Source organism: Fusarium phalaenopsidis (assembly GCF_050370095.1).
Source record: "Fusarium phalaenopsidis strain FUZ10S chromosome Unknown contig_32302, whole genome shotgun sequence".
Classification (NCBI taxonomy): Eukaryota; Fungi; Ascomycota; class Sordariomycetes; order Hypocreales; family Nectriaceae; genus Fusarium; species Fusarium phalaenopsidis.
This window is the reverse complement of record NW_028145405.1, coordinates 267,609-293,160: the sequence shown is the minus strand read 5'-3', so window position 1 is coordinate 293,160 and position 25,552 is coordinate 267,609. Positions and strand designations below refer to the sequence as shown.

General features: G+C 52.8%; 11 protein-coding genes across 11 annotated transcripts; 6 read left to right on the top strand and 5 right to left on the bottom strand.

The window, feature by feature from the left end:
• Positions 1-1,141: 1,141 nt before the first annotated feature.
• LRP88_07474 (chaperonin 10-like protein) lies at positions 1,142-2,284 on the bottom strand (the record flags this gene model as incomplete). The annotated part of the gene is made up of 2 exons (XM_083244004.1): positions 1,142-2,040; positions 2,095-2,284. 2 exons carry the CDS (start codon positions 2,282-2,284, stop codon positions 1,142-1,144), a joined length of 1,089 nt encoding a protein of 362 aa, XP_083098498.1.
• Positions 2,285-3,072: 788 nt separating this feature from the next.
• Positions 3,073-3,938, top strand: LRP88_07473 (bZIP transcription factor; the record flags this gene model as incomplete). The annotated part of the gene is made up of 2 exons (XM_083244003.1): positions 3,073-3,217; positions 3,268-3,938. 2 exons carry the CDS (start codon positions 3,073-3,075, stop codon positions 3,936-3,938), a joined length of 816 nt encoding a protein of 271 aa, XP_083098497.1.
• Positions 3,939-4,279: 341 nt separating this feature from the next.
• Positions 4,280-4,916, bottom strand: LRP88_07472 (Cyanovirin-N; the record flags this gene model as incomplete). The annotated part of the gene is made up of 2 exons (XM_083244002.1): positions 4,280-4,454; positions 4,504-4,916. The coding sequence occupies 2 exons, from the start codon at positions 4,914-4,916 to the stop codon at positions 4,280-4,282; spliced, it is 588 nt and encodes a 195-aa protein (XP_083098496.1).
• A 1,877-nt stretch (positions 4,917-6,793) lies between these two features.
• Positions 6,794-8,587, top strand: LRP88_07471 (glycoside hydrolase; the record flags this gene model as incomplete). The annotated part of the gene is made up of 2 exons (XM_083244001.1): positions 6,794-8,413; positions 8,465-8,587. 2 exons carry the CDS (start codon positions 6,794-6,796, stop codon positions 8,585-8,587), a joined length of 1,743 nt encoding a protein of 580 aa, XP_083098495.1.
• A 465-nt stretch (positions 8,588-9,052) lies between these two features.
• LRP88_07470 (serine hydrolase-domain-containing protein) lies at positions 9,053-10,003 on the bottom strand (the record flags this gene model as incomplete). Its single annotated transcript, XM_083244000.1, has 2 exons — positions 9,053-9,839; positions 9,987-10,003. The coding sequence occupies 2 exons, from the start codon at positions 10,001-10,003 to the stop codon at positions 9,053-9,055; spliced, it is 804 nt and encodes a 267-aa protein (XP_083098494.1).
• A 513-nt stretch (positions 10,004-10,516) lies between these two features.
• On the top strand, positions 10,517-12,340 carry LRP88_07469 (uncharacterized protein; the record flags this gene model as incomplete). Its single annotated transcript, XM_083243999.1, has 2 exons — positions 10,517-11,273; positions 11,322-12,340. 2 exons carry the CDS (start codon positions 10,517-10,519, stop codon positions 12,338-12,340), a joined length of 1,776 nt encoding a protein of 591 aa, XP_083098493.1.
• A 464-nt stretch (positions 12,341-12,804) lies between these two features.
• On the top strand, positions 12,805-15,589 carry LRP88_07468 (BRO1-like domain-containing protein; the record flags this gene model as incomplete). Its single annotated transcript, XM_083243998.1, has 5 exons — positions 12,805-12,812; positions 12,865-13,102; positions 13,152-13,847; positions 13,922-15,150; positions 15,202-15,589. The coding sequence occupies 5 exons, from the start codon at positions 12,805-12,807 to the stop codon at positions 15,587-15,589; spliced, it is 2,559 nt and encodes an 852-aa protein (XP_083098492.1).
• Positions 15,590-15,814: 225 nt separating this feature from the next.
• On the bottom strand, positions 15,815-18,751 carry LRP88_07467 (uncharacterized protein; the record flags this gene model as incomplete). The annotated part of the gene is made up of 3 exons (XM_083243997.1): positions 15,815-16,791; positions 17,760-18,245; positions 18,298-18,751. The coding sequence occupies 3 exons, from the start codon at positions 18,749-18,751 to the stop codon at positions 15,815-15,817; spliced, it is 1,917 nt and encodes a 638-aa protein (XP_083098491.1).
• Positions 18,752-19,382: 631 nt separating this feature from the next.
• On the bottom strand, positions 19,383-20,189 carry LRP88_07466 (uncharacterized protein; the record flags this gene model as incomplete). The annotated part of the gene is made up of 1 exon (XM_083243996.1): positions 19,383-20,189. The coding sequence occupies one exon, from the start codon at positions 20,187-20,189 to the stop codon at positions 19,383-19,385; it is 807 nt and encodes a 268-aa protein (XP_083098490.1).
• A 1,734-nt stretch (positions 20,190-21,923) lies between these two features.
• LRP88_07465 (uncharacterized protein) lies at positions 21,924-23,547 on the top strand (the record flags this gene model as incomplete). Its single annotated transcript, XM_083243995.1, has 2 exons — positions 21,924-22,042; positions 22,092-23,547. 2 exons carry the CDS (start codon positions 21,924-21,926, stop codon positions 23,545-23,547), a joined length of 1,575 nt encoding a protein of 524 aa, XP_083098489.1.
• A 595-nt stretch (positions 23,548-24,142) lies between these two features.
• LRP88_07464 (uncharacterized protein) lies at positions 24,143-25,461 on the top strand (the record flags this gene model as incomplete). The annotated part of the gene is made up of 3 exons (XM_083243994.1): positions 24,143-24,447; positions 24,504-25,065; positions 25,123-25,461. 3 exons carry the CDS (start codon positions 24,143-24,145, stop codon positions 25,459-25,461), a joined length of 1,206 nt encoding a protein of 401 aa, XP_083098488.1.
• Between the last annotated feature and the right edge of the window lie 91 nt (positions 25,462-25,552).

Here is a 25,552-nt window from a genome sequence, read left to right as displayed (position 1 = left end):
GATGGCGAGACTTGATTTCCAGTACTGGCCAGGAGTTTGGAAGGGATTTTTCTACTTTTTCTTCTTTTTTTCTTCTGATTCTTGGCGAGAGAATACCACCTACACGAGCAGCTCGAGGCATGATGTGATTCGAAATTTTGTTTTTCTCCCACCTGTCATTTGTATCTTTATTTCCCCCTTTGACAGATGGGACTGGGTGGCTTTCTTCTTTTTTCTTTATCTTTTTTTTATTCTCTTTCGTTTGAAGAATGAGCGGAAGATGGGATGATTGTATGATGACCCTTGTTTGGGTCGATTTACATATACGGGACGAATTCGTTCCCGCACGATAGTGGTAAATACTAGTTGTTCAAGACCTTCCATGCTTTTTCACTCGTGCTCATCGTCGTTTTCCTCAGATGGTAATGTTTCTGGGAACCATCCGTACTCGGAAAAGTCTACAGAGAGCTCTCCTAGTGCGCTTGTTGTTACTTGTACGCCTTCAGCTTCGAGAGCTGTGGCTTGTGTGCGAGCACCTTGGGGTTGAGATCTGGACTGTTAGTGGGATTCTTGATGTGTCATAGGGCTGGCTAACCTTGGAGAAATCATGCCCTTTGCGTTGATGACTCTTTGCCATGGGACATTTTCGTGGTTGAACCGCTCATCTGTATTGGAGGGGAGATGTTTTAGGCAGATGCCCACTTGACGAGGGCGCTGAGCTGTAAATAATCGGTTACCAGTGTAAATGTAGGTGACTGTAGCTGATGCTTACGGGTGCCGACTAGCATGGCAATGTGGCCGTATGTTGTTACTCTGCCATGAGGGATCTCTTGGACTGCCGAGTATACTGCGTGGAAGAAGGCTTCTGCTTCGTCTGAACGGGCCATGCTGGGCGAAGTGAGGCAGTTGAATGTGTAACGTATAGTGAGGCCCCGATATAAGAGATGGATTGAACCTGGGTAGACTGCTGTTGAATTACTGTTGTGCGAGACTGGATCGGGTAATCATTCACAGGGCGTGTGATGCGATTTGCGGGGTATGGAGCTAGCGAGTTGCTTACTCTACACCTCTAAGATTGTGTTTGTAATTCTTCATCATTCATCTCATCTCATCTCATCTCTAGTCTACATCTAATTCTACATCTATCATCATCATCTATCGTCTATTGCTCAGCGTGCTTCTCGTTAACCAGGACATATCGATACCGAGCCTTGCCGGCCTCCATATCCTGGACCGCCTGGTTGGCGTCCTTTAGCGGTCGCTTCACCACCCACGGCTTGACCTTCTTGTCAACGGCCAGCTGCAGCATCTCCTTAATATCGCTAGGGGATCCGATGGCGCTGCCGCCGACCTTGAAACCGCCAGCGATCAGGGTGAAGGCGTTGATGGGGGGAAGTTCACCGCCGTCGGGAGCTCCGACCTGGATGAAGTTGCCGCCGTAACGGAGGAGGCTCAGGTACTGGGTGAGGGGCATCTTGGGGCTGGAGACGGTGCTGATGATGAGGTCGATGGATTGGGCGTGCTTTGTTGCCCAGTCCTCGTCGTCTTCAGTGGCGATGTACTCATCGGCTCCAAGGGCTAGCACCTCGTCTCTCTTGGATGCCCGACGAGAGATACCGATGACCTTGTCTGCACCGAGGGCCTTGGCGAAGAGGACACCGAAGTGACCGAGACCACCAACACCGACAATTCCGACTGTCTTGCCGGGGCCGCAGCCGTTGTTGCGGAGAGGAGTGTAAACGGTGACACCGCCGCAAAGCATGGGAGCGGCGTCCTCTGATGCAAGACCATCAGGGATCTTTACGACAAAACGCGAGTCTGTCCGGTTATAGTCGGCGTATCCACCATACGACTTGCCCACGTCACCGGGGTAGATGGAACCGTAGGTGTTGATGCTGTTCTTGCAGTAGTTGGTGAGGCCCGCGGAACACGCGGGGCAGTCATCCCGAAGACAGCTTCGTGCCTGAGCACCCACACCGACACGGTCACCGACTTTGATGTCCTTGACGTTGCTGCCGACGCGGACGGCCTTGCCGACAATCTCGTGGCCAACGCAGCAAGCTGGTCTGATGTCAGTGGGCTGGTTGGCAGGGGTTTGGTGATGGCTTCACTTACGATAAGGTGTCTCTCCCCATCCGGATCGCAGCATATGGAGATCAGAACCGCAGATGCCACAGTGGGTGATTTGGATGTCGACGTCGTCTTCCTCCCACTTCTTGGGCTCAAAGGGACCCCATTCCATCTTGCCGTTGACGGCATCGGGGGAGTGGCCAAGCCAGCCCTGGAACTCGTAATCGGCAGACATTTTGGAGAGAAGTTGGTAAGTTGAGTTGATTGATTGATTGTGTTTGTTTAGGAATAATGAATTCTTCTACATCTTGGCCCCATTGCCCTTATATATCGTCGGGGCAAGATTCTTCAGTCTCCACAACGTCATGGAATTTCTCACCGATGATGCCATCATCACTGGCTGCTTGGATCTTGAACTGCCGTTTCGGACTTTATTATCGGACATAGCTGAGCTACTGGGACGAATTGGGAAGATAGCCCGTGCCGAGACCTTGGTTTACCGCCCGAGCAAACCGCCGGGCGATAACTGATTCGTGAGTTTCCTGAGTCAAGCGGGTCGCTAGAAAGCTTTGACAACCCGAGACGGGACAAGATCGTAAACTCAGATATGGAGTGAAGCGGCGTTAAGAAGATGAGGTGAAGAATCCGATAGAATCTATTACTATCTTAATAGAGTCGGTGTTCTTACGTGCCAAGTCCTTCAACTGCCGGGGTTCTGAAATAAACGTCTGACAGCTGCCTCGTGTCGACCAGGAACCCCAATCAACCCCCAGCCTCTAGCTTCGGATGGTCGGTGTCAGCAGGTTGCATTAGCGTGCTTCTTCACCGCCCATGATAGGCTCGAGACGCAGTCGTTGACTCGTAAGAGGCCACTATTCCCAGATAAGAGGGGCGAAATCAACGGTGATAGAGGGAATCTCCGATCTATCAGTCAGCTACCTGCAGACCTTTAAATACAAGTATCACTCCTAGTTTTGGTTGTGCTACACGCGTGTTTCCACTTTGAACTATTATCTGATTACTATGGCGGAACATATAAATGCCCCGAAGCGGCTCGGTCGGATGCCAAAACTGACCGAGCTGCGAGGACCCGAGGACGACTGGACCGGAGTTACCAAGTCGGCCGATAGGAGGAAGCGGCAGAACCGACTCAACCAGAGAGCCTACCGTTAGTATACCCGGAGGTGTCTTTTCTTCTTTTGGCTAACGGTGGCCTAGGGAGGCGGAAGCTTGAGCAGAATGACGGCAAGAGTGTCGTCACTACGTCATGGCCTCTGGATGGATACCTCATGATTGAGGATCCGCAGAAGAGGGCTGTTGTGTATGCGTTCATGCAGCTGGCCCAGATGCAGTATACACTCAAGAACCATCGCTTGACGTATCTCCCTTCGCTTATTCGACTCAACGCCGCCAACGCTCTCTCGCACAATGCGCGGACACTCGGGATCCCGCTCGAGGGTCTCTGCAGCGACGAGATGATTTCGCAGTTTAATGCTTTTGGCCCAAAGACTTTGGATGGCGTTACTGTTGAGCCGACTCTTCCTGAGAACCTTCGTCCGACGCAGTTGCAGTCGACTTTTGCGCATCATCCCTGGTCTGATTTGCTTCCTGCTCCTCGACTGAGGGATAACATCCTGCATGGAATCAAGAACGATATTTTTGATGAGGATGAGCTGTGCTGCGATCTTCTTAGTGTCGTTAGCAGTCGCGAACTGGATGAAGCATTCCTCATTGTCTGGGGAGATCCAACCGACGTGTACGGCTGGGAAGTCAGCGTTGGGTTCTTTAAGAAATGGGGATGGTTGCTACGAGGATGTCCGGAGATGATTGAGGCGACGAATCGATGGCGACAACAACGGGGAGAGTCAAAGATTGAGTTTCCGGTCTGATGATGACCATCAGGTGCAAGGACTTTCGGAAGCATGTCATGGTTCTTTGGCATTAAGTACCCTCTGGAATATGAGGGCTTGGTCATCTAACTATGGTGAAAGAGTGTGGTGAAGGAAAAAGATGCGAAAATAATGACTGGACTAGGGCGCAACCAGGCGAACCCCTCGAAAAACATCGACGAAAACCCGCGATCCACCAACAAAGACCAGTCTGTCTGATGACATTGAGAGGAAGACTCAGTGTTCTCTGGGATCCCAGGAGGGACCGTTTGGGCAGACACCGCGATATCCGCGCGCGCCGTTGCATGTCAAGTCGCCGTCAAAGTTTTCGACGAAGGAGTCTATCGACGGTTAGCGAAGAAGAAAGAGAGGGTGTTGAAGGGGAAGAGCTTGCCTAGGTTGATGGTGGTACCGCTCATGAGGAGATGACCCTTCATGGCGCTCCAGCAGTGGCACCAGAGGTCCTTTCCATCCTCACTCATGATGCACTGAGTACAAGTCTCGTGCCAAAGTCCACTGCTACAGTCAGAAACACATCATCGTTGTTTGGAGGTGGGGGACTTACCCAGGTCCGGGGGCTAGGGCGCCGTTGACGTTGACCATACACTCTCCGAGCTCGAGAGAGCTACACTTCAGCTCACCCGTGAGATCAGGACATCGAGCAACAAGACGGGGAGACTCATAGTAACCCGAGTGGATATACGCTGGGTTCACGCGGTTCATGTCCTTGTCGCTGATATAGAAACGGATCTCCTTGCAGGAACCGAGGTAACCGCCTGCACCGCGGATACGGAGGTTGTGAGCGAGAGTTTCATCGCGGACTTCGATTTTGGTGGTTTCGTTGACGGGAAAGTCGCGGGAAAGAGTGTTGGGGAGGTCTTTGAAGTAGGAAGGCTGAGGGTTGGCATCACGGGGTGTGATGGGATTGGCGAGGGCGCCTGGAGCGGCGAGAAAGAGTGGAAGGAATGCGAAATACATGGTTAATGATTGATGGGTAACGATTGATTGTAGTTGGGAATAAATTTGCTATGATCAAGACTCGAAACATTCGAGTTGGATATACACTTATATACATCTCGACATTTTGACTCTGAACATCTCTTGTCTTTGAGAACAACCCAAATGAAGCACTTGGCTCAGACTCGAGCACCGTTGGTAGTATCCTCCAAAGAAACTGTTTTGATGCAACGTCTGCTTTGGCCATGAGTTACTATTTTGGAGGTGGGAGACAAAGAAGGTTGCCACTCCCGACCAGGTATCTAGGTCAGATGGGATATATCCGGCGACGGGAATCTCGAGGTTCTTTGTATGGATACAAAAAAGGTCGGTTGCAGGGGATGTCAAACTGTTTCATGGTGGTATCTTTCCAAGTAGGGCAGCTTGAAGTTGGGCGATGTCAAAGCATGCTTGCTGGATGGGTGTAATTAATGAACTTCACCTTCCAAATCCGGCTATGTGTCACGAGACAACCTACGAAAGGGAACATGGCTGTTGAAAGACTAGGGCTGCATTTGGAGGTGATGGGAATGCCCTTGCATGGTGGATCTGCCATCTCTAGAAGTTCAAGGAGAAATATTTGCCTTTTGAACCACGGTAAGTGGTCACGAGAAACATTTTCAAGCACCAACGCTCTTCTAGAAGTGGAATGAACCAAAGGATGTCGAGAAGCACTGTGATGGCTCAATGCTACCGGTAGGACAAGCATGCTCCTATTCCGTCTCCTTTTTGGCGTCTCTTTTGGGCTACATGAAATATTAGCGAGAACCGAGGTGCCTTATTAATCAGTTGCGGCTGCACTTCACGATGGGTTCAGAAATTACTGGTGGATTAATGGTCATATGGCGCAAAGATGCTTAAATCTAGCCCGAGTCTAGTCAAGAACCCCGGGAATGGCGGAGGAGGCCTCTGATTAAACATCCTGGAAAGAACAACATCGGCTCAGGAGATGCGGGCGGTTATCGCGGACCACTCGAATCGACGCGGGACAAGCGAGGAAAGCTGTTGGTCCAAGAACGAGATGATCGTCTTGGAACAAGATCTGCCCATACATAAAGCATGCGTCGTATAAATAAAAACCGCCAAGATATTCCATCAAAAAAGGGTCCAACATCAAAAGTCTTGGTATGGGTCAATAACATCCATGAAGCGACCGCCGAGACTTCCGTGTATACGAGGAGCGACTCGGTAGTTCTTCCGCGGCATCTCTTGTCCGCTTCGCTTTTCTTTTTTACCCCTTAAAAAGAATCGTTACATGATCGGAAGACCCGGGATTTGTCAGGGATGGGCCCTGAATATCCAGGGCCGTGGGTGTCTGGGGAGAAGAGCGCCGTGTGTTGCCAGATACAGGTACTTGGACGACTAACAGTCAACAAGTCAACGCAGCTAAGACGAAGGTCTTCTCTTGTTGCTTACTCTAAACTATCGATAATTCGCAGTGACAAGTTACAAAGAAGCCATACAAGTACAAACTGATACAACACCCCTTTCCCTCCTGGCCACGCACAGACACGCGTTGTCCATTGCGAATCTCAGGCCCTGGACCCGCAGTCGAAAGGTGATCCCCATATTATCAGCCATTACCGTTTCCACCACAACCCTTGCCATTCGCCCGCTGTTGGCTGTCGATATCGTATAAGTCAGGGTACTATTTTTGGCTTCGATCGCATGTGCTGTGCACTGTATATTTTCTTCGACCTGAAACGGGGCTGTCGGATGTTATATGGGGAACAAGGGGAAGAGAGAGAGAGGGATCAAATTCTGGAAGGGATCTTTACGAGCTTCTCTTTCTTCATTCTTCCCTTTATCCATTCTTTCGCTCATTTTACTTTGTTTGGGGGGTCTTTTTACTAACTATAATGTTTCGACCGTCGACACTACGGGCTATACCGTTGCGCGCTCTCTCCATAGCCGCCGTCGTAGGAATCTTCTTGTTCCTCCATCTCCTTCTGGTCTCGGGTCCTCAGCTCACCACCCTGAGCCCTCCTCCATCTCTCCCTCCTCGTCCCACTCCGCCTCCCGTACAGACCCCGACCGAGTTCGTCGCCAGCACTGTTGATTGGTCCTCGCTGCAGCTGCAGCATCCTCCCATCGCTGTCAAGCCTCTTCCTCAGGGCGTCGCCCAGAAGCTTCCACAAGTGCAAGCTGAGAAACACAAGTTTAGTTTCAATAAGGATGCTGAGAAGAGGAGGGATGCTGTCCGGGATGAGTTTTTGCGAGGCTGGTCCGCGTATAGACAGCATGCGTGGATGAGAGACGAGCTCATGCCTGTGTCGGCGCAGTGGAGGGATAGCTTTGGCGGATGGGCTGCCACATTGGTTGATTCGTTGGATACGCTCTGGATCATGGATCTTCGTGAGGAGTTTGAAGAGGCTGCCAATGCTGCCGCTACTCTCAACTGGGGTGAGAGGCGGGACGGAGCCGTCGACGTTTTCAAGTTGACCACCCGCCATCTCGGAGGTTTGCTTGGAGCTTATGAGTTGAGTGGCCAGGAAGCCTTGTTGAAGAAGGCTACTGAGCTTGGAGAGATGCTTTACGTCGCCTTTGATACGCCGAACCGCATTCCTACTCTCTGGCTTGACTTTGCCGAAGCCGAGAACGGCACCCAAATCGCTGGAAACCATGATCCTTCTGCAGCGCCGGCGTCCTTGGCTATGGAGTTTACTCGCCTGTCGCAGTTGACTGGAGACTCCAAGTTTTACGATGCAACCGACCGAGTCACCCAGTTCCTCAGCAGGGTGCAGAACTCGACCAAGCTGCCTGGCATGTGGCCCATCTACCTCAACTTTGAGCACCAGGTCGCCGAGGACAACACTTTTACTCTCGGAGCGCTGGCCGACTCCATGTATGAGCACCTCATCAAGATGCATGCCCTGCTTGGTGGACTTGATCGGAACTATGAGAGGATGTACCGCATGGCTACGAAGGTTGTGGCTGACAAGCTGCTGTATCGACCCAAGGTGCCGAACCAGGACGATGTCTTGTTGGTGGGTGAGATTCATGTTGAGGGAAAGGCTGAGTTCATCCCTGAGACTCAACACCTTACCTGCTTCGCGGGAGGTATGTTTGCCCTAGGTGGTAAGCTCCTCGACAACGAAGAGCACGTCAAGCTCGGCGAGAAACTCGCCCTTGGATGCCACTGGGCCTTTAAATCCTTTGCAACAGGAATAATGCCCGAAATCTTCCGCCTCGAAGAGTGTCCCACCCTTGAACCCTGCGACTACGACGAAGAGGCCTGGGCACCCGAGGGAGAGCCCATCCCGCCCGGTTTCCGCCACGTCCGCGATCCCCGGTACCTGCTGCGTTCCGAGGCCGTGGAGAGTATTTTTATCATGTACAGGCTCACGGGAGACTCCAAGTGGCAGGATATGGCGTGGGAGATGTTTGAGGCTATTAAGCGGTTTACTACGACGGAGCATGGTAATGCTGCTGTTGAGGATATTATTTCTGTCGAGACGAAGCAGACCGACTCTATGGAGGTAAGTAAACCTGTTTTTCGAGTGATGGATATGATACTGACAGGTGTGCAGAGTTTCTGGCTTGGTGAGACGCTCAAGTACTTTTACCTCATCTTTTCGCCTCCTGATTTGGTGAGCCTGGATGAGTATGTGTTGACCACAGGGGCCCATCCATTCCGACGACCTACCAAATAAAAAAAGAGTATAACTGGGGAAGGAATTGGACGAAGGCCATTTTAGATATGGGGATAGAGGAAACGGAATGGAATGGAACCACACTGAGGACACTGGCTAGAACTAGCGTAATCTTTAATTAGAAGTTTTGAAATGCAGACTGGATGTGCAAATGAGTTCTGACTCCGGGGTTGTCAATTGGGTTCTGTCGACGGATTGTTAATGGCGATGAAGTGTTTGCGTGGTGGTGACTCTCCCTCTTTGTCAATATCTGGTTATCAGTGCTGAGTTTCTCGTTAAAGATGCTCTATATGAAGCATATAAACAGGTCTTCTAATTGAAAGGGGTGACTGGCATTTATGTGTTATTCTGTAACTCTTGGTCTTTGTAGAATGTCCAAACGCCTTTGCATGATCAACTCCATCATTAACAACCGCATGCCATCTAGAGAAAACAGGAATTCCTTCCGCACCGTTGTCGGCACCATCAATTGGGTAGTTCATCGGTTACCCGCGTCTCTTTTGCAAGCTCCAAGATCTTTTCAACCACAGCTTCCACATCATGCGTCTTGATGGGTATTCGATGACCACCGTCCCACTCAACCAATCTTGTCGTACCAGTCTGGCAGTACTTGTTCATCAAGACCTGATGCTGTTCTGTTCCTGGGTCTCGTAGGCCATGGACATGCAGAGTCGGAATGCTCAACACATGGTCGCCCTCGTTGGTCTCGGGCCAGTCAGTAAACTCGGAGCTTAAAAGTGCTGCGTCAACAATATGAGGCGTCTCCTGAAGGCGATGATCAAGCATGATCAGAGGCGCTCTCCCAGCCATGAGCACTCCAAACTTGAAGTGCGTCAGTGACTCTGCCGCTCCGAACTTGGCTGTCACCTGCTGCTGCGTCCACAATAAGCTGGCAGCAATCTTGGCGCCCTGTGAGAAGCCCAGCACGCCGACCCACTCCCCCGTCCCCGGGTCATCCTCCATAGCCCGTCGGCACTGGTAGCGGATCTCCCCCGCTGCGGCCTCGGGCTCAATCTCCGGGTGGTCGGGCTGCCAGCGGAGCCAGCGTCGAAAAGGACCGTAGTCACCGTAGACGCTGACGATTTGAGGGTGAGGAGCTGATATGAAGGGTGCTTGCATGAAGACGAGGCGGAGGGAGGTGCTTAGCCGGGAAATGATGGCTCGGCACTGCAGCTCAAAGACTTCGGCGTTGACACCACCGCCGTGGAGGCACAGGACGCGGGGGAGGTGGAGGGTATCTTCGGCGTTGAGCCTGGATTGTGTTTGCGTCATTGTTTAATCTCGCTGCTGGTTTATAGAGGAGTATTGGTGTTTATGAGTGAAGCCGAGTTTGTAGGTTCCAAGTTTAATATTGTAGGCCGCTTCGGGTATTAAGCCCTTTCGGCTGACCATGTCTGACTTCGGGATCCGAGACATCGGGGATTGTATCGGGAATGATTATATCAGCACAGAAACGATGAAACATGATAATATTTAGTAGCAGCTGTCAGCTATAAACAAGTCTATTCGTCTCATTGCTTACAACTATTGTTCTCAACAATCCTCAATCAGTTGAGGCCAAGATTGGCTCCCTCATACACAAACGCCAAGAATGTGGCTGTGCTGGACCCTGAGCAGCTCATCGTCGCAATCATGCACGTCAGCCACACTGATGACATCAACAGCCAAGCTGTCGCGACTGATGAACGAACCTGTTTCACTTTATATTTCGCGCCACTCTGTTCTCCAGATTACGAGGCCTCTTTCAGAATTGACAGCTATTAAAGGGTTCTGCTCTGCATCTCCCTGGTGTTGGTTCTTTCAGACTTGTTAAGCACTGCCAACACAGCTCGTACGCTTGTAAGACAGAGCTACCCCGCCATCAGACCACGATCATAGCCTCGCTCCTCCATCTCCAACGACAGGAACCCGAAAATACCCTCAAATCTAATGTCGAACCCCGAAAAGGCCCCCCTGAATCAGCCTTCGGGCGAGCAGTACGGTTCTGGCCTGCTGCCTCTCGCGGACGAACAGCAGCAGTTCCCCCCTCCTCCGCCCGGTCCCCCACCTCATACCGAGTCTGCCGCTCCTCCAGCTTATGAACAGGGAGGTGCTGAGCTTCCAAAGGATGAGAAGCCAAAGATTGTTCCGGAGGGACAGCAGACGGAGGGAAGTCGATCTGAGCCTACGCAGCAGCCATACTTCCCGCCTCCTCCTGTAGCGGCAGATCAGCAGCAGCAACAGTTCCCTCCTCCGCCACAAGCTGCTGGAGGAGAACAGCAGCAATACTTCCCCCCTCCTCCTCCTGGACCTCCTCCTGCGCAGCAGCAGCAGGGATTAGCACCTCACCCAAACCCCCTCGATGCGAACCCTGCCAACCCTCAGCCGGCTCAACAGAACTACAACATCCCTCAGTACAACCCCGCCCAGCCCGTCTTTGCACCTCCTCCCACCAACGAGCCTACGCATCAACATCAAGAGGCGCCAATTCCAGAGCACGAGGTTGGAGCAGGCAATACATCGACCTTTGTGCCTCCTGAGGAGCACCACAAGAAGCATGGTTGGAGTGAGCGCTTTAGCCAGCTTGGCATCAAGGCCGCTGCTCCCATCAACAGCTTGGCGCATAAGCTCGGCAGCCAAAGCTTCCTCCCGGAGACACTTGACAAGGAGTGTGACAAGGCAGCTTCGATTCTCAAGTCTTTCTGCAGTAAGTTCTCCGTACCATCTCGTAATGATACACGCTCATGTCTTTTAGAAAACGGTGTCTATGCCGACCCCGGTGCAAGCCCGGTGCCCACCTCGACCGACCCCAAGGCCACTGAGACCAACGACTCCATCATCGATCCTACCAAGCAGAAGCCCAAGAGCCGTGTCATTGTCACTATCCCACCCAAGGTCATTGCCAAGGCTGTTGGTCTTGCCATCTTCACCACCCTCCGTGCTGGATTCAACTTTTCTGGCGCGACCGGCTCTGGTATCCTGATTGCCCGTCTTCCTGATGGATCATGGGGCCCCCCTTCGGGTATCCAGGTACACTCTGTCGGAGCCGGTTTCTTGGTCGGCCTCGACATTTATGATTGTGTCTGTGTCATCAACAGCCGAGAGGCACTGGCTGCCTTTGCCAACACGCGCGTCGCCCTTGGTAGTGACTTGGCCGTCGTCGCAGGTCCTTATGGAGCTGGAGGCGCTGTTGAGTTTGGCACTGCCATGGAAGGTCGTGAAGGACGAAAGTCGAAGGAGGGCAAGGAAGGAGAGCCATCGGCCCAGCCTCCTCCCGAACCAGCCGAGAGCAACCAGAATTTGAAGCCTGAGAAGGATAAGAAGAGCCATCGTCGCAGCCTCAGCGCCAGCGCCTTCAAGCCTGTCTTTTCCTACGTCAAGTCGCGTGGATTCTACGCTGGTGTCCAGGTTGATGGTACTGTCGTGGTTGAGCGCAAGGACGCCAATGCTGCATTCTTTGGTGAGAGAGTGTCTGTCGACAAGATCATCAAGGGTGAGGTGCCCCGTCAGGGACCCAATGGCATGTGGCCTGCGGGAGCACGAAACCTGCTCGAGACTTTGAAGGGAGCCGAGGTTGGATCTCTCAAGGTCAAGCAGAGCAAGGATGGAGCATCCCCGACCAGCCCGACATTCGGAGCCCCTGGCGCCGATCCTTCGGCTCCGGTGGCGTCCGGAGCTTTGGGTACCGAGGCGGCGAGTGGAAGCGGACAGCCGCCGGCCTACAAGGATGATGGAACGCACCACCCCGGTGTTGGTGATGTGAAGTACCGCTAAAGTTATGACAAGTATGAGTTATGAGATACCACGTTGAAGCAATTGGAGGATTTGATGATGCTTTCTTTGAGTACCTAATAAATTGACTCCGAGTTCTAGCTACATAAGCCTCCGGATGTGATTGCAGACACATGTATGTTTTAAGAGCCACTCAAGGCACATATGATAAACCGCCAACATTATTAAAAGTAACCCAAATCCTTTCTTTAGGAATCAGTCTTTGATCCGTAGTTGACATGTTGATTATGATCAAGTCTGTAGGGTACTTGGACGACTTCAAGGCTTAGTCATCAAAAACGAGCCACACCCCACCTCGTCATTGCCCCTCCAACGTGGCGGCCTCCATGTTTTTGGGCTGGATGAAGTCATCGCAGCCTTTACAAGTCGAACCTGACTTTGGTGAAGCTGTTTGAATCAAGCTACTGAGCTCCAAAACCTGCGAGCTCTGGCTTGTGAAGATCAATATGGCGTCGTGAGTAACTCTGTTTTCTATTAACCAGCTCTGCCTACTTACACCAGCTTAGCAACATCCTTGCGCTCCCCTTTCGCAAGTCGACACACCTTTCCCTGGCCTCGACGATACGACAGTACATCAACACCAAATATGACCAGCACCCGGACATGTTTAAGCATGACCTTGAGGTCATTGATACGCTTCGTCGTGATGCGGTCAACGTCCGGGAACCGCACCCTAGCGGTATCAAGAAGCTGCAGACGTATGCTGCCCAGCTCGTGTGGGTTGGCGGCAAGTTTCCCATAGACGTGAGTACGGTATGGTTGTAAGAGGAGGAGGTGACTAATGAGAGTGTAGATTGGAGCGGAATTCTCCTGGTATCCTGCTCTGGGCTACAACACCGAACGTCCCATGGTCCGAAACAACCTCAAGTACGAACTCATGAACATCCTCTACAACCTCGCCTCCCTCTACTCCCAGCTCGCCCTCAATACACCCCGCGGGAACACCGAGGGTCTTAAATCTGCGGCCAACTACTTCTCCATGGCCGCGGGCGTTCTCACCCACATGCAGACCGAGATCCTCCCCGAGCTTCGAATGTCCGACCCTCCCGAGGACATGGACCACGACACCCTCGAGTCTCTAATCCAGCTGCTGCTCGCGCAGAGTCAGGAGTGCTTCTGGCAGAAAGCTGTTATGGACGGCTACAAGGATGCTTCAATTGCTAAGCTGGCCGCTCGCGTCTCGGATCTATACAACCTCTCTGGCGAGGCCGCTATGCAGAGCGAGGCTATTAGCAGCGCTTGGATACACCACATGAGCGCCAAGCACCATCACTTTGCCGCCGCTGCGCAGTACCGAGCTGCGTGCGATTGTCTCGAGAAGAGGAAATACGGAGAGGAGGTTGCGAGACTGAGGGATGCCGTATCCTGCGTGACAGAGGGCATTAAGGAGGCCAAAAGCGGATTTCTCGGCAAGGTAGTCGTTGATGACCTTAGTGGGCTCAAGCGAAAGGTAGAGGAGGATCTGAAGAGAGCCGAGAAGGACAACGATGTCATCTACCTCAGTAAGTGACCTCTGCAGGCTCGAGTTCTCAGCTAACCTGAATAGTCGCCGTCCCTCCCAAGTCGGAGCTCAAGATCCTCGATCGCGCCAACATGGCCGTGGCTCGAGTGCCGCCCCAAGTGGCCAACCCATACGAATACTTTGGCGACCGCGCCGAGTTTGGGCCGGCACTGTTCTCTCGCCTTGTACCGTTTTCCGTACACGTTGCCATTTCGATTTACGAGGAGCGACGAGACCGTATGGTCAGTCAGAATATCATCCAGGAGCTCGAGACGCTTACCGAAAAGCTTCATGAGTTGTTGGCGTCTCTTGGTCTTCCTGGTTCTTTGCAAGCTCTTGAGAAGCCATTGGGCTTGCCTCCCAGTTTGGTGCAGCATGCAGAGGAGATTAGGCAAGCTGATGCCATTGGTAGAGTACACAAGAGCTTTGCCGATATTGATAAGCTGCGCTCAGGGGATCTCGCCATCTTCGAAGAAGGCAAGAGAGCGTTGGCCTCAGAGGAAGAAGAGGACCAGCGACTTCGAATGAGGTTTGGAACAGATCGTTGGATACGGCCTGAGAGCAGGCAAGATCCCCAGGGTTCGCAACTGTGGCAGCACGCTGCTGAAATCGAGGGTTACTTTGAGACCAGCGGTAGCAGCGACGCAATGGTTAGGGACAAGTTTGCGGCTATCCAGGACTTGCTGGCTATGCTATCAGGACCCGATCGGGATCTGATGGATTCTGTGCCTTCCAGCCGTCGGGTGGACATTCCGGAGACGCTGAAGCCAGTTATCGGAAGACTCCGCGGAGCATACAACGATGTCCTTCGTCTCGAGAGCCGACGTCGCAAAAAGGTCGAGAATCTTCGGGAGAATGCCCGTCGCGATGATATCAAGCCCGATATTCTCAAGGAGGCAGCCCGACTGGAGCGATCGTACCCCACGACGGTACTTGTCCCAGCTCACTTTGAAGAGTTCTTTGACAAGAGACTCGACAAGCTGTATGAGCCCGAGATAGAAGCCATCGACAAGGAAGCACAGGACCAGGAGCGTATTCTCGCCGACATCCAGCGCATCAACCGAGAGTTTGAGTCGCAGAAGAGACAGATGGGAGAACGCGGCAACCGAGAGCGAGAGATGGCGCTGCAGAAGCTGGACAATGCCTACTTTAAGTACAAGGAGATTGTCAACAACCTTGAGGTCGGGCGCAAGTTCTATAACGATCTTAACAAGATTGTTGGGCCTGGGTTCCGCGATGTTATCGTGGGGTGGGTTGCGCAGCGGAGGATGGAAGCGAGGGCTTTGGAAGAGTATGTTGCAAAAGAAGAGAGTGTTGGATCAATACTAACTGACGTTGACAGGGAAATCAACATGCCGCCGTTGTCGAGTTTGAACATTTCTCACAAGCCGACTCCGGTTCAAAGCCCGATGCCTCCTCATCAGGAGCCCGCTCACTACGCTCCTCCTCCTCACCAAGAGCCAGCACACTCATATGCTCCTCCAGAGCCTGCACGCTCATACGCTTCTCCTCCACCTCCCCAGCCTGTGCAAAGTCCTGCCGAGGCAAGCATACAGTCATGGGCCGGAGAGACGATGCAGCAGCCCCGACCGGTTCAACCTCAACAAGCTCCAATGGGCGCCATGTGGAATCCGGGAATGGGTATCAAGTTTGGTGGACCTGCTGGAGGCTCTGGACAGCCTCCGGCTCCTGGGACTTGGAACCCCAACTCTGGTATCAAGTTTGGCTGAGGTAGATAGGAATTTTTATAGTAGATACCCCCTGTTAGATAGAGTAGGGTTGCTGCCGTCTTGTACTTGTAGTATATAACCGGATATTCGGAACTGTGTTGTTGAGGACAAAGAGTACATGTGTTTCGTCTCCTCATTTTATCATGCGATAGTGATGGAAGCAAGGTGCTGCAAGTGTCTCTTTTCTATGTCGCTCTTGTCTAACCTCGTACTCCTACGTGCCTCTCATCGTGTGGTATACACCCCATGGCTCTCGGCGTGATATCCCCTCTTTCCAACCTTGGCCGTCAACGCGCTCTTCCACTCCTTTCCCTCCCTGATCAGTTCAACCACCTTGCTGAAGGTGTACTCTGGTTTCCATCCCAGTTCCTCTACTGCCTTGCTCGAGTCGTACACTCTGTCGATGCGCTTTAGATAGCCCCAGCCCTTGTTTTTGAAGACTTGCTCGCAGCCTGGTGCGACGGCCTTGAAAACCTCTTCTGGGTTGTTGTCGAGCTTTTGGAGAGTTTCGGGATCGTTTGTGAAGGGTGGTGGTGCACTGATGATGTACTTTTTGAATTGCAGTGTCTTTGCCTTGGACATCCCGCAGACTGCAGCTCGGACAATGTCTTCAATGTCGCATCTGCGGTAGGCCAGCTCCAGGACTTTGAGGTTGTCATCGTCAAGTGCTGCTCTGCGATCTTCGTCGTCGTCTTGTTCCGGGAAGAAGCGGCTCGTGCGTAAGACAAGGACAGGCATGCCGGTTTGTTTCTGGATGAGGAAGCAGAGGTCTTCGGCGGCGACCTTTGTGGCACCGTATATGTTCTTGGGGATGGGGACCACGGTCTCATCGATCCATGCAGCTGCCAGACCGGGCTTGGGACTCAGAGCTGCGCCAAAGGTGCTCGTGGTGCTGAAGAAGATGAAACTCTCAATCTGGGGACCAAGCTTGGCGGCCTCCTCGAGGAGCACAAGCGTCCCCGTGATGTTTGTGTCGACAAAGTCCTGCTTGGAGTGGCTCTCCACGTGAGGCTTGTGCAGCGTCGCGGCATGAAGAACATGGCGGATCGGATTCTCTGCGAGGATGGACGACACGGCGGACCTGTCGGTGATGGAGACGACGTGGTTGGTGTTTTCTGACGGGAGGATGTCGATGCCGAAGGGTGTGAAGCCCATCGTGGGGAGGGAGAGCATGAGGGCTGTGCCGAGGTGGCCGGATGAGCCTGTTACGAGGACGTTGTAGGCCATGTTTGTTTGTGGATGAGTGAAAGTTGAGGTTGTGAAGTGAGGGGAAAGGGGATTGGTTATGTAGGTGGGGTTTTCGGCGTGTGAGTCAATTGAGGGTGAACGTGAATGTGTGACTAGAGAATGGCGATTTGGGTTATGAGGTGGTATTTTGTGGTTGTGAATTTTGTTGTGAGAGTGGGACTGTGAGTAACGGACTTGTTCCGAGGCGCGTTAAGGTTGGGGCACGGTTGGGTGAGGGGATTCACAACTGTTGGTGTGTGACGTGATGGATCACTGATGAGGAGAGGTTGATGAGTGCCATGAGGCCAGCTCACATACTCATGTGCAGAGATAACCGATCTATTGTTCACTACTGTAGTTATATACTCTGAATGGTCAACTCAATGTAGATTCTTGAGGCAACTCGCCTACTGACACCCGTGCAAACTTGCCGGTGTCGATGGCTTCGCCTATCCAACCTCTTGTATCACGTCGCAACGTCCCGAGCAGTCTCTGCGGAACCTGTAGTGACGAGCTTTACAAGTCCTAATTCAGCGTTCCGTCCAAGTCTACCTTTGTCCCGGAAACCACGCAGCATGTTGCCGAGGAGATGTTTATGACCTGCCGGCAACGACCGAAAACTGCCCCCCGGCTCCCGCCCAACTCAACCTCGTCCCCTTTAGGTCTTTACTCCGCACCTCGCGTGCCACATCGACATCGTCGTCCGAACCAAGCCCGAGCTGGCCGGACGAGTTTATACCCGTCGCATACGCCTTCCACATCTTGTTGATAAAGATTGTGTGGTCTGTACCACACGCGACGTGGACCATCTTGCCGACGTGGGGGACTTGTGTTGGACGGAGACAGATGCGAGGCTTGTTTCGTTCGTCGTGACGGATTAGCTCTGGGTCTTGGAGTTGGGCGGGTGTGAAGGATATGCCGAGTTGGCCGCCGTCTATTCGACCCCATACTAGACATTCGCCTGTTGCTGTTACTGCTGCCGAGTGGTGAGCGCCGCCGTCGATTAAAGTAACACCTCTACCGCAGAGATCACGGATCTTCATGGGATACGGTAAAAGAGCCGAGTCGCTCCCAGCACCATCAGCATAACCCGCCTCGCCAAAGCTGTTGAGTCCCCAAGCCCAGACGTCATCCTTGTGATCGATGGCAAAGGCGTGGTACTCTCCCGAGGCGATGTACTTGGCCTTTCCGCGGCATACCTCGACGAGACGCGGTTTTAGATGTTCTGTGTGTCGACCAAAGAGACGTCGGCCGAGCTGGTTTTGTTCGTGGGAGCCCCAGCCCCAGACTTTTCCTGAGGAGTCTAGAGCTAGGATGTGATTTGCGCCGCAGGTTATTTGGGTGATGTTGTTGATGCCGCGGATTTGGATGGGAATTTTCTGACATTTTATGAATTTGCCGTTGCTGTCGTAGCCAAATTGCTCGTGCCCTGAGCCGTCCTGGGCTGAGTTAGTAAGGTGAACTGGTGATAGTGAGGATACTCACGCGGAATGTGCCCCAGCCCCAGACGCGGCCGTCTTCTGTGAGGGCAAAGCTGCAGCTATCACCAGCGGCAACTTGTGTAAATCGTATCTCATAAGGGAAAGATACTGCTGTAGGAGTTGACTCATAAGGATTCAGCTCTGCCTCATCTTCGCTACCTGAGCTAGTGTCTACATCTTTCATCACGCCATCCCAGTCAGTGTCTCTTCCCAGAGCGTAGTTGTCGTTTACGCCCCATGTAACGATTTTTCCGTCTGCTGTCAAGGCGACAGTGTGCATGCCACCACAAGACAGCTGGACAACCTTGAATTTTGATGAAGAGTCATTGGGGTCGAGGAAGGGGTTTAACCGGGGACGATGAGTTTCTGTGATTTGAGGTCCTAGACCGAGCTCACCGCACTCGCCGCTGCCCACAACAAAGACTGAAAGAGGCTGAGAGGGAGGCTGGTTCAAGGTAGTGGATGGTGATGCTGCTGTCCTGCTCCTTTTTGTAGGGCGTGCGGTGGCTCTGCTTTTCTCGGGTTGTTGCACGGAATCATGAGATTGGCCCTTGCGTTTAGTAGAGGCTGTCTGAGCATGGCTGCCAGACTCCTTCTTTGTTGTAGATTTTGAGGGATTTGAGGCTGAATGTCATCAGAGACAAAGAACTGGAAGCGTTGGCGGAGGTGTGCTTACATGGCGTTTGTGAGGTGTTTGATCGGGCAGCAGGTTGCCGCCTTACCGAGGCCCTCGTGGGCCGCATTATGACGGAAAGGAGAATAAAATATGCATGAAATATGAAAAATGATGAAATATGTGTTCTTTATAGCCTTGTATGTTTTCGAGATTCTAGGGTAGTTGTTTGGTGATGCTGCCTTGGTCCCTGTCACCTCCATCTGATAATTGTGGTGGGGTTAGTCAGCTTTGTGCTGCGTCTACAATACATGACCAGGGTGTGTCCATGGACAATTATTTCTCCATTTATTCTTCAATAATTATATCCATGGCTTTGATATCCCATTCTGTAATTACTGGGTGGGTATAGATAATCGTCTCTAGCTCGTGGCGTTGAAGTGGTGATCTCCACTTTCAAGGCTGAATAGCCTCAGCCTCGTATCTTGACGCGCACAACTAATCCCCATCCCGTCTTGCCTTCCCATATTCCCATCTCGTTCTCTCGTCTAAATGTAACTTCTTCAGCCTTGACTGTCATTGTGACTGGATCTTCATCTTCTACCGGCCTTACTGGCGCTGGAGGCGGTTGTTGTGGTTCGGCCTTTTTGAACAGGCCCCATCTTGACGCCTTTTTGTCCTGCTTTATTTGTTGCACATTTGCCTTTACTACCTGGCGATCAACCCGTTCTGGGGATATGTACTTTGCTAGGCGGGAGGCCATGTCGCGGTCGTCCCACCAGAGGATGTTGCGGGGAGTCGTATCTTCTGTCTCGTCCTCCCATCGGCCCCATTCATCAAACGCCCTCTCTCCAAGGGGTTTCTGCTCTGGTTTGGGTGGTCTCTTCTCATCTCCTTGAAGTTTGCGGTCTTCCTGCACGCGAACTACGGTGCGGGATCGATCCTCATCGCTAAACACCCATTCGTGGTTCACGGCCTCTTCTGGGACCATGGTCATCTCCACGATTCGGGGAGGCGGATCCATGGCCGCGATGGACGATAGTAGGTCTTCGACATGGGGGACCAGGAGCGTCAGGATTTCGCTGTCTCGCTGGTCGCGTGCAGAGGTGCGGGCTGCTTGGTTTGATAGGATGCGTAGTGGGAGGCTGTTAAGATGCGAAGAAAAGATGGATGTGATTGATTGTTGAGAAGGTTGAGGTGCTGCTGTCGATGGCCCCGCTTCGGTATACGGAGGGGGGAGGTCGTCGTCGAGGACGTCTCGGGATGATTGCTTGGACATGATGGATTCGGGAATATGCCAAGGCGGAAGTAAAAGAAAGAATGCTGCGCTGCGTAGATGCCTGACGCCCGATGATATAACATTCAGTTGGGTCGTGTTGCAACCTCGGAGTCAGCCCACCACTCGTGACCAGGCTATGGGCTCAGCCTTGCACATTTGTCGACGGTCTAGAATCAGGCTGTGGATGCCCGACGAGAACTAGACGACCCAATTGAACGGAAAGAGTTCATGTGGTTCAATTGATTGATGATTGTTCCTGGTGCTTCTCTGGTCAAAGGATCAGAGTTGGGTGGCGCAGCAGCCGTGGATGTCATGCAATTTCCACTTCTTGGAGGCTTGGCGGGTTGGCGTGTTGGCTGGGCGTTTTTTACTCTGGCATTTTTTGATAGAGGACAGAGTGGTTTTTTCGTGTTAATTCTTTCCGAAAACGTACGGAGAGTGAGATTGGAAAACAACTATAATTATTCTATGGCGTTTGTTCAGCTGAATCGATAGTAATGGATGTATGTGGGCGAGGTTGACAGGTTCAAAAAGTGGCCTGTGAATTATATGTCTCACACAAGCCGGGCGTCACGACCCCCCCCACACCACATGACCTCGCTCTGTAACCTAACCTTGCATGTAATATAGGAACCTTGAAGTCTATGTCTTGATGGACGGAGGAATCGGATATCGGCATGGACGATCCGCTAGGCATCATGAGATTCGCGATGCGGGATTCGTTCGAGTTGTTAGGTGTGGGGGGATGGGGGGGGCGGGATTGGGTGGGAAGCGCAAGGCTGTGTTTGGGCCGCATTTCGAGACGATATGTGATTGATTAATGTTTCGGTGAATACGGCATTGGGACATGCGAGGGACATTGCATCGGCGTATGAACGAGTATGAATGAAGACATGCTTGGCTTGTACGCATTCGGTCACCGTCGTTGAGCTGGTGACTTACACGAATTGGACCCATCCAATTCATTGACGCCCGGGTCCTGGAGATCTGCCGCATCCGCTGGAGCATTTCCAGCCGCAGCGGAGCGGTTACAGCGGGGACAAGCGCTAAAGTCACTCCACTAAACACCCGGAATCCGCCCTGCCAATTCCAACCGACAATCCTTCCATCATCATCATTGCTTCGCCAGCCATCAACTAACACGTCGGGCAAATAGCTTCATCCTCTGAGTGGCAACATCACAAGAGACGGCTAATCTCCGTGCTAATGCCATAATCTCTGGTCATGGGACCTCCACCGCCTTCCTAGGCAGGAAACCTTCCAGAAGCCCTACTCAGCCTCCACTCCCGTCCCTGCGCTCGACAGACCACCCGGAGCTCCGCCACCGTAGAGGACGCCAAGATTCAAGGCACACAAACGCTGCCAGCCCGTGTAGCAGGGTAAAGCAAACAACCCCTGCAGGCAGTGCTCATTAGCCTGGGGACAAAGCTCTAGGTTGAACTCGTCTGGGGCATGCAAGGCGTTTAGGCAATCATCTGACTCCCGTCTCGTTCCAGAATCGAAACATATAAGGCGTCCGTTGTTCGCATTCCATCCAGTCGTTTGCTATACACATCAAACTTGTCTAGGTCATTCATTTGTTCCTAGATATCTGCAAACGAACTCTTCTAATTGACTTGATACCCGTTGCCTTAAGGGTCAACACCAAACAACAACCACCTTCTTTCCTTACCACGCTCGCTCATCTACACTTACACCTTACCTTGACAAGAACAGTCACACAACACCGTCAAGATGGCTTACAGAATTTCTGCCCCCGATGAGTACCTTGCCATCACTGGCATGGGCGTCAAGACCGTCAAGATCACGAAGGCAGCTTGGGTCTGGCCCCTGCAGCGATGCACACGCTTTAGGTGAGTTTGTGCGAGTTTGCGACTGTGCATATGACTAACAGGATGACAGCGTTCAACCTCACGACTATGCCATGGATCTCCAGGCCATGACAAAGGAGAAGCTTCAGTTTTCGCTTCCCGTAGTCTTTACCGTTGGTCCCGATGTTAACCAGCGGGGGGCCAACACCCGCGAGCCTGTTGAGGATGACGAGCACGATTTCAGGCGCGAGGACCGCGGTGACTCGCTGATGAAGTACGCCATGCTCCTGGCCAGCTCCGAGGCTGGCAACGGCACCCCCATCCAGGAGAGCCAGCATGTCGCCAACATCGTCAAGGGCATCATCGAGGGTGAGACCCGTGTCCTCGTGTCCAGCATGACCATGGAAGAGATCTTTACCGAGCGCGAGGTCTTCAAGAAGCGCATCTTCCGCAACATCCAGAGCGAGCTTGACCAGTTTGGTCTCAAGATTTACAACGCCAACGTCAAGGAGCTCAAGGACGCTCCCGACTCTGTCTACTTTGCCTCGCTGTCCCGCAAGGCTCACGAGGGTGCTACCAACCAGGCCCGAATTGACGTTGCTGAGGCCCAGCTGCGCGGTAATGTCGGTGAGGCCAAGCGCAAGGGTGAGCAGGAGCGAGAGATTGCCAAGATCAACGCCGAGACGGCTGTTCAGAAGACGGAGCGTGACATTGAGCGCGCGCAGGCTGAGGCTCACCTCGACACCAAGCGAACTGGTCTCACCCGTGACGTCGACATTGCTCGTGTCACTGCTCAGCGTACTCTCGAGTCCAAGGATGAGGATCTCAAGAAGGAGGTCGAGATCAAGCGTGCCGCCGCTGAGATGGAGCGTCTGCGTGCCACTGATGTCGTCAAGGCCACCATTTCCCGAGAGAGTAAGCAGCAGGCTGCCGATGCCGCTGCATACGAGGTCGAGGCTGAGGCTCGCGCCAACCAGGAGGCTAGCCAGCGCAAGGCCGATGCCACTGCCTACCAGACCAAGATTGCCGCTGACGCTGAGGCCGAGGCCGATTTTGCCAAGGTTACCAAGAACACTGATGCCGCTGCTTACAAGACTCGCAACGACGCCGAGGCCTACAACTATGCTGCCCAGCAGCGCGCAGAGGCCGAGCTTGTGCAGAAGCTCCGTGAGGCAGAGGGTATTTCCGCCATGGCTGATGCCTACGGCAAGCTGTCGCAGGCCTTTGGTGGTCCCGCCGGTCTGCTGCAGTACATGATGATCGAGAAGGGCACGTACGTCGAGCTGGCCAAGGCTAACGCTACCGCTATTCGTGGTCTCGAGCCCAAGATCAGCGTGTGGAACACTGGCAGCAACGGCCAAGGAGGCCAGGGCTCCGACGCCACCGAGACGATGCGCAACGTGTACCAGATGCTTCCCCCTCTCATGTCGACCATCAACGAGCAGACGGGTATTACTCTTCCCGAGTGGCAGTTTGGCCGTCTCAACGCTGGCGTCAATGCTGTTGACCAGGAGAAGGTGAACGGCAAGGGACGGATCAACCAGTAAGAAGCATGATCTCGAGTGGATTTCTGGGTTGGCAAGGGGGTTCTTCTGCTTATTGATGACAAACTGATACCTGGGTTTCCGCCCACGCGTGCTTTCGTTCTTCTTTTCTTTTGTATGATAGAATGGGGAGTCTTGATACCAATTTGCTAGCTTTGAGATAATGATCTTTTTACTCAACTTTTCCTTTTGCTCGTCAGATTGTGGAGTGTGGGGGGTCGTCCCCTTGGAGATGCTGAGATGGCTCAAAACTGGTGACGGTACAAGTCTTGGTGTTGAAGACGAGAGTGGTAATGGATTTATTAGGTAATGCCGTGTTGGGCAGTTGATACTCAGGTACCTTCCATAGGAAATGAAGCCAAAATTTCAACTCGTCTCTTCTGCAAACAACCTTACGCAGCGGCGTTTGGGGGAGGAGCACCATCCTGGCTGCACCTTCCCGACTGCACTCCCACCAACTGCACCAAAGGACCTCCCCTCGCTGCTGCCTGCGAGAAACCTCACCTAGACACCATCTTTGGCCCGGCAGCCTTTCCACCAATCTCGGCCATTTCTAGACGATCTGTTTCCTTCGCAGTCTCAGCGCTTGATCGCGTCAATGCCCCGTCGAAAGCGCACCAAGCGCGGTACCGAACCGCCGGTGGAGGTAGCGGTGGAGGAACAGAAGCCCTTCCCTCTGCTCATGCTCCCTGAACTGGTCTTTCACCTCATTTTCTCTTGCCTCAAACCTTCTGAGATGAGCGGCATCTCCCGATCGTCGACACTTCTCCGGTCGCTCCTCTTGCCGTACGTCTTTTACGCGGTCCGCTTCGATGGCACCGTAGCGGACGTCTCTTGCATGCTCGAGGCTTTCCTCTACCACAGAAGACAAAGATTCATGCAACCACTATGGGAGTCGGTTCGGTGAGTAGTGACTACCTATTTACAAGAAGGAAGAGACCCTTGACAAATACTGACAGATGCTTTACCGTCTCTCCCAATTCCGCAAGAGGCGAACGCCCGGGGGTCGAAGCCATGAACAAACTCCCGAACCGCATTCTTGAGGGCTTACGACGAACGGCTCGGGTGCGAACCGTAGTTTTGGACCTCGAGAATCTCGCTTATGGCCTACAAGAACGGTTTGTCAATTCTCTGAGAGCCTCGCCGGGGTGGCCCGAGGTGACCACCCTGAGCGTCACTGCTATCGGCAGATACACAGAGAGCATCGTCAACCACTGGCTTCCAGACAGCCTCAACTACCGGGCTCCATGGGACATGAATAACCCCGGCTCGATGACTCGGTACAGCACCATGCCATTCAGAGCGATGAGCAACCGTGCTGGGCAGCTGACTAGGATGTACTTGGGCCATAACCTTTTGGTTATTCAGACAAGAGCCAACCCGCCCGGTCTCCTGACGCCCTGGGTCGGAGAAAAAGTGCGCAAGCAGTTGGAGTGGTTCGTCATGAGGCATTTCGATAAGTGGTACAAGCCATATCTTAGCCATCACATCCTCAACACCGTTTCGGATTCTGAACAGCTGGTATGCATTCTCCCCTAAGCCTTGGCGAATATGACGGGAAGCTAACGAGTAATTTAGGTTGACGGTACTCAGAGCCTGATCGAAATCCTGGTGATGATGCCTCGTCTTCGCCGGTTCGCATTCTGGGTTGATCGGAGGTGGCTGGGGCCCTGCCTCGTTCGTCAGGTCTGGACGATAGACTCCAAACCGCTCACAATGGCCGAGGTAGATGACTGGTACACGAATCTGGTTCAAAAGATTGCGAAATCACTCCCCAAGCTGGAGAAGCTTGCCATAATGGATAACAACGGTGTGGTGTACGTGGGCACTAGAGCCTCGGAAGGGCATGACATTATGGTTTCCCGCGAGATGTTGGAGGCAGGCAGTCAGAGATTCCCGCAGGGAATTGACGACTAGCATCTCTCCACACTTGCATTTGCAAGGCCTTTGGGACATTGCCTGCTCAAAGTAGGTAACATGCCGTTGGTGTTGGTTGGTGCTGGGACTA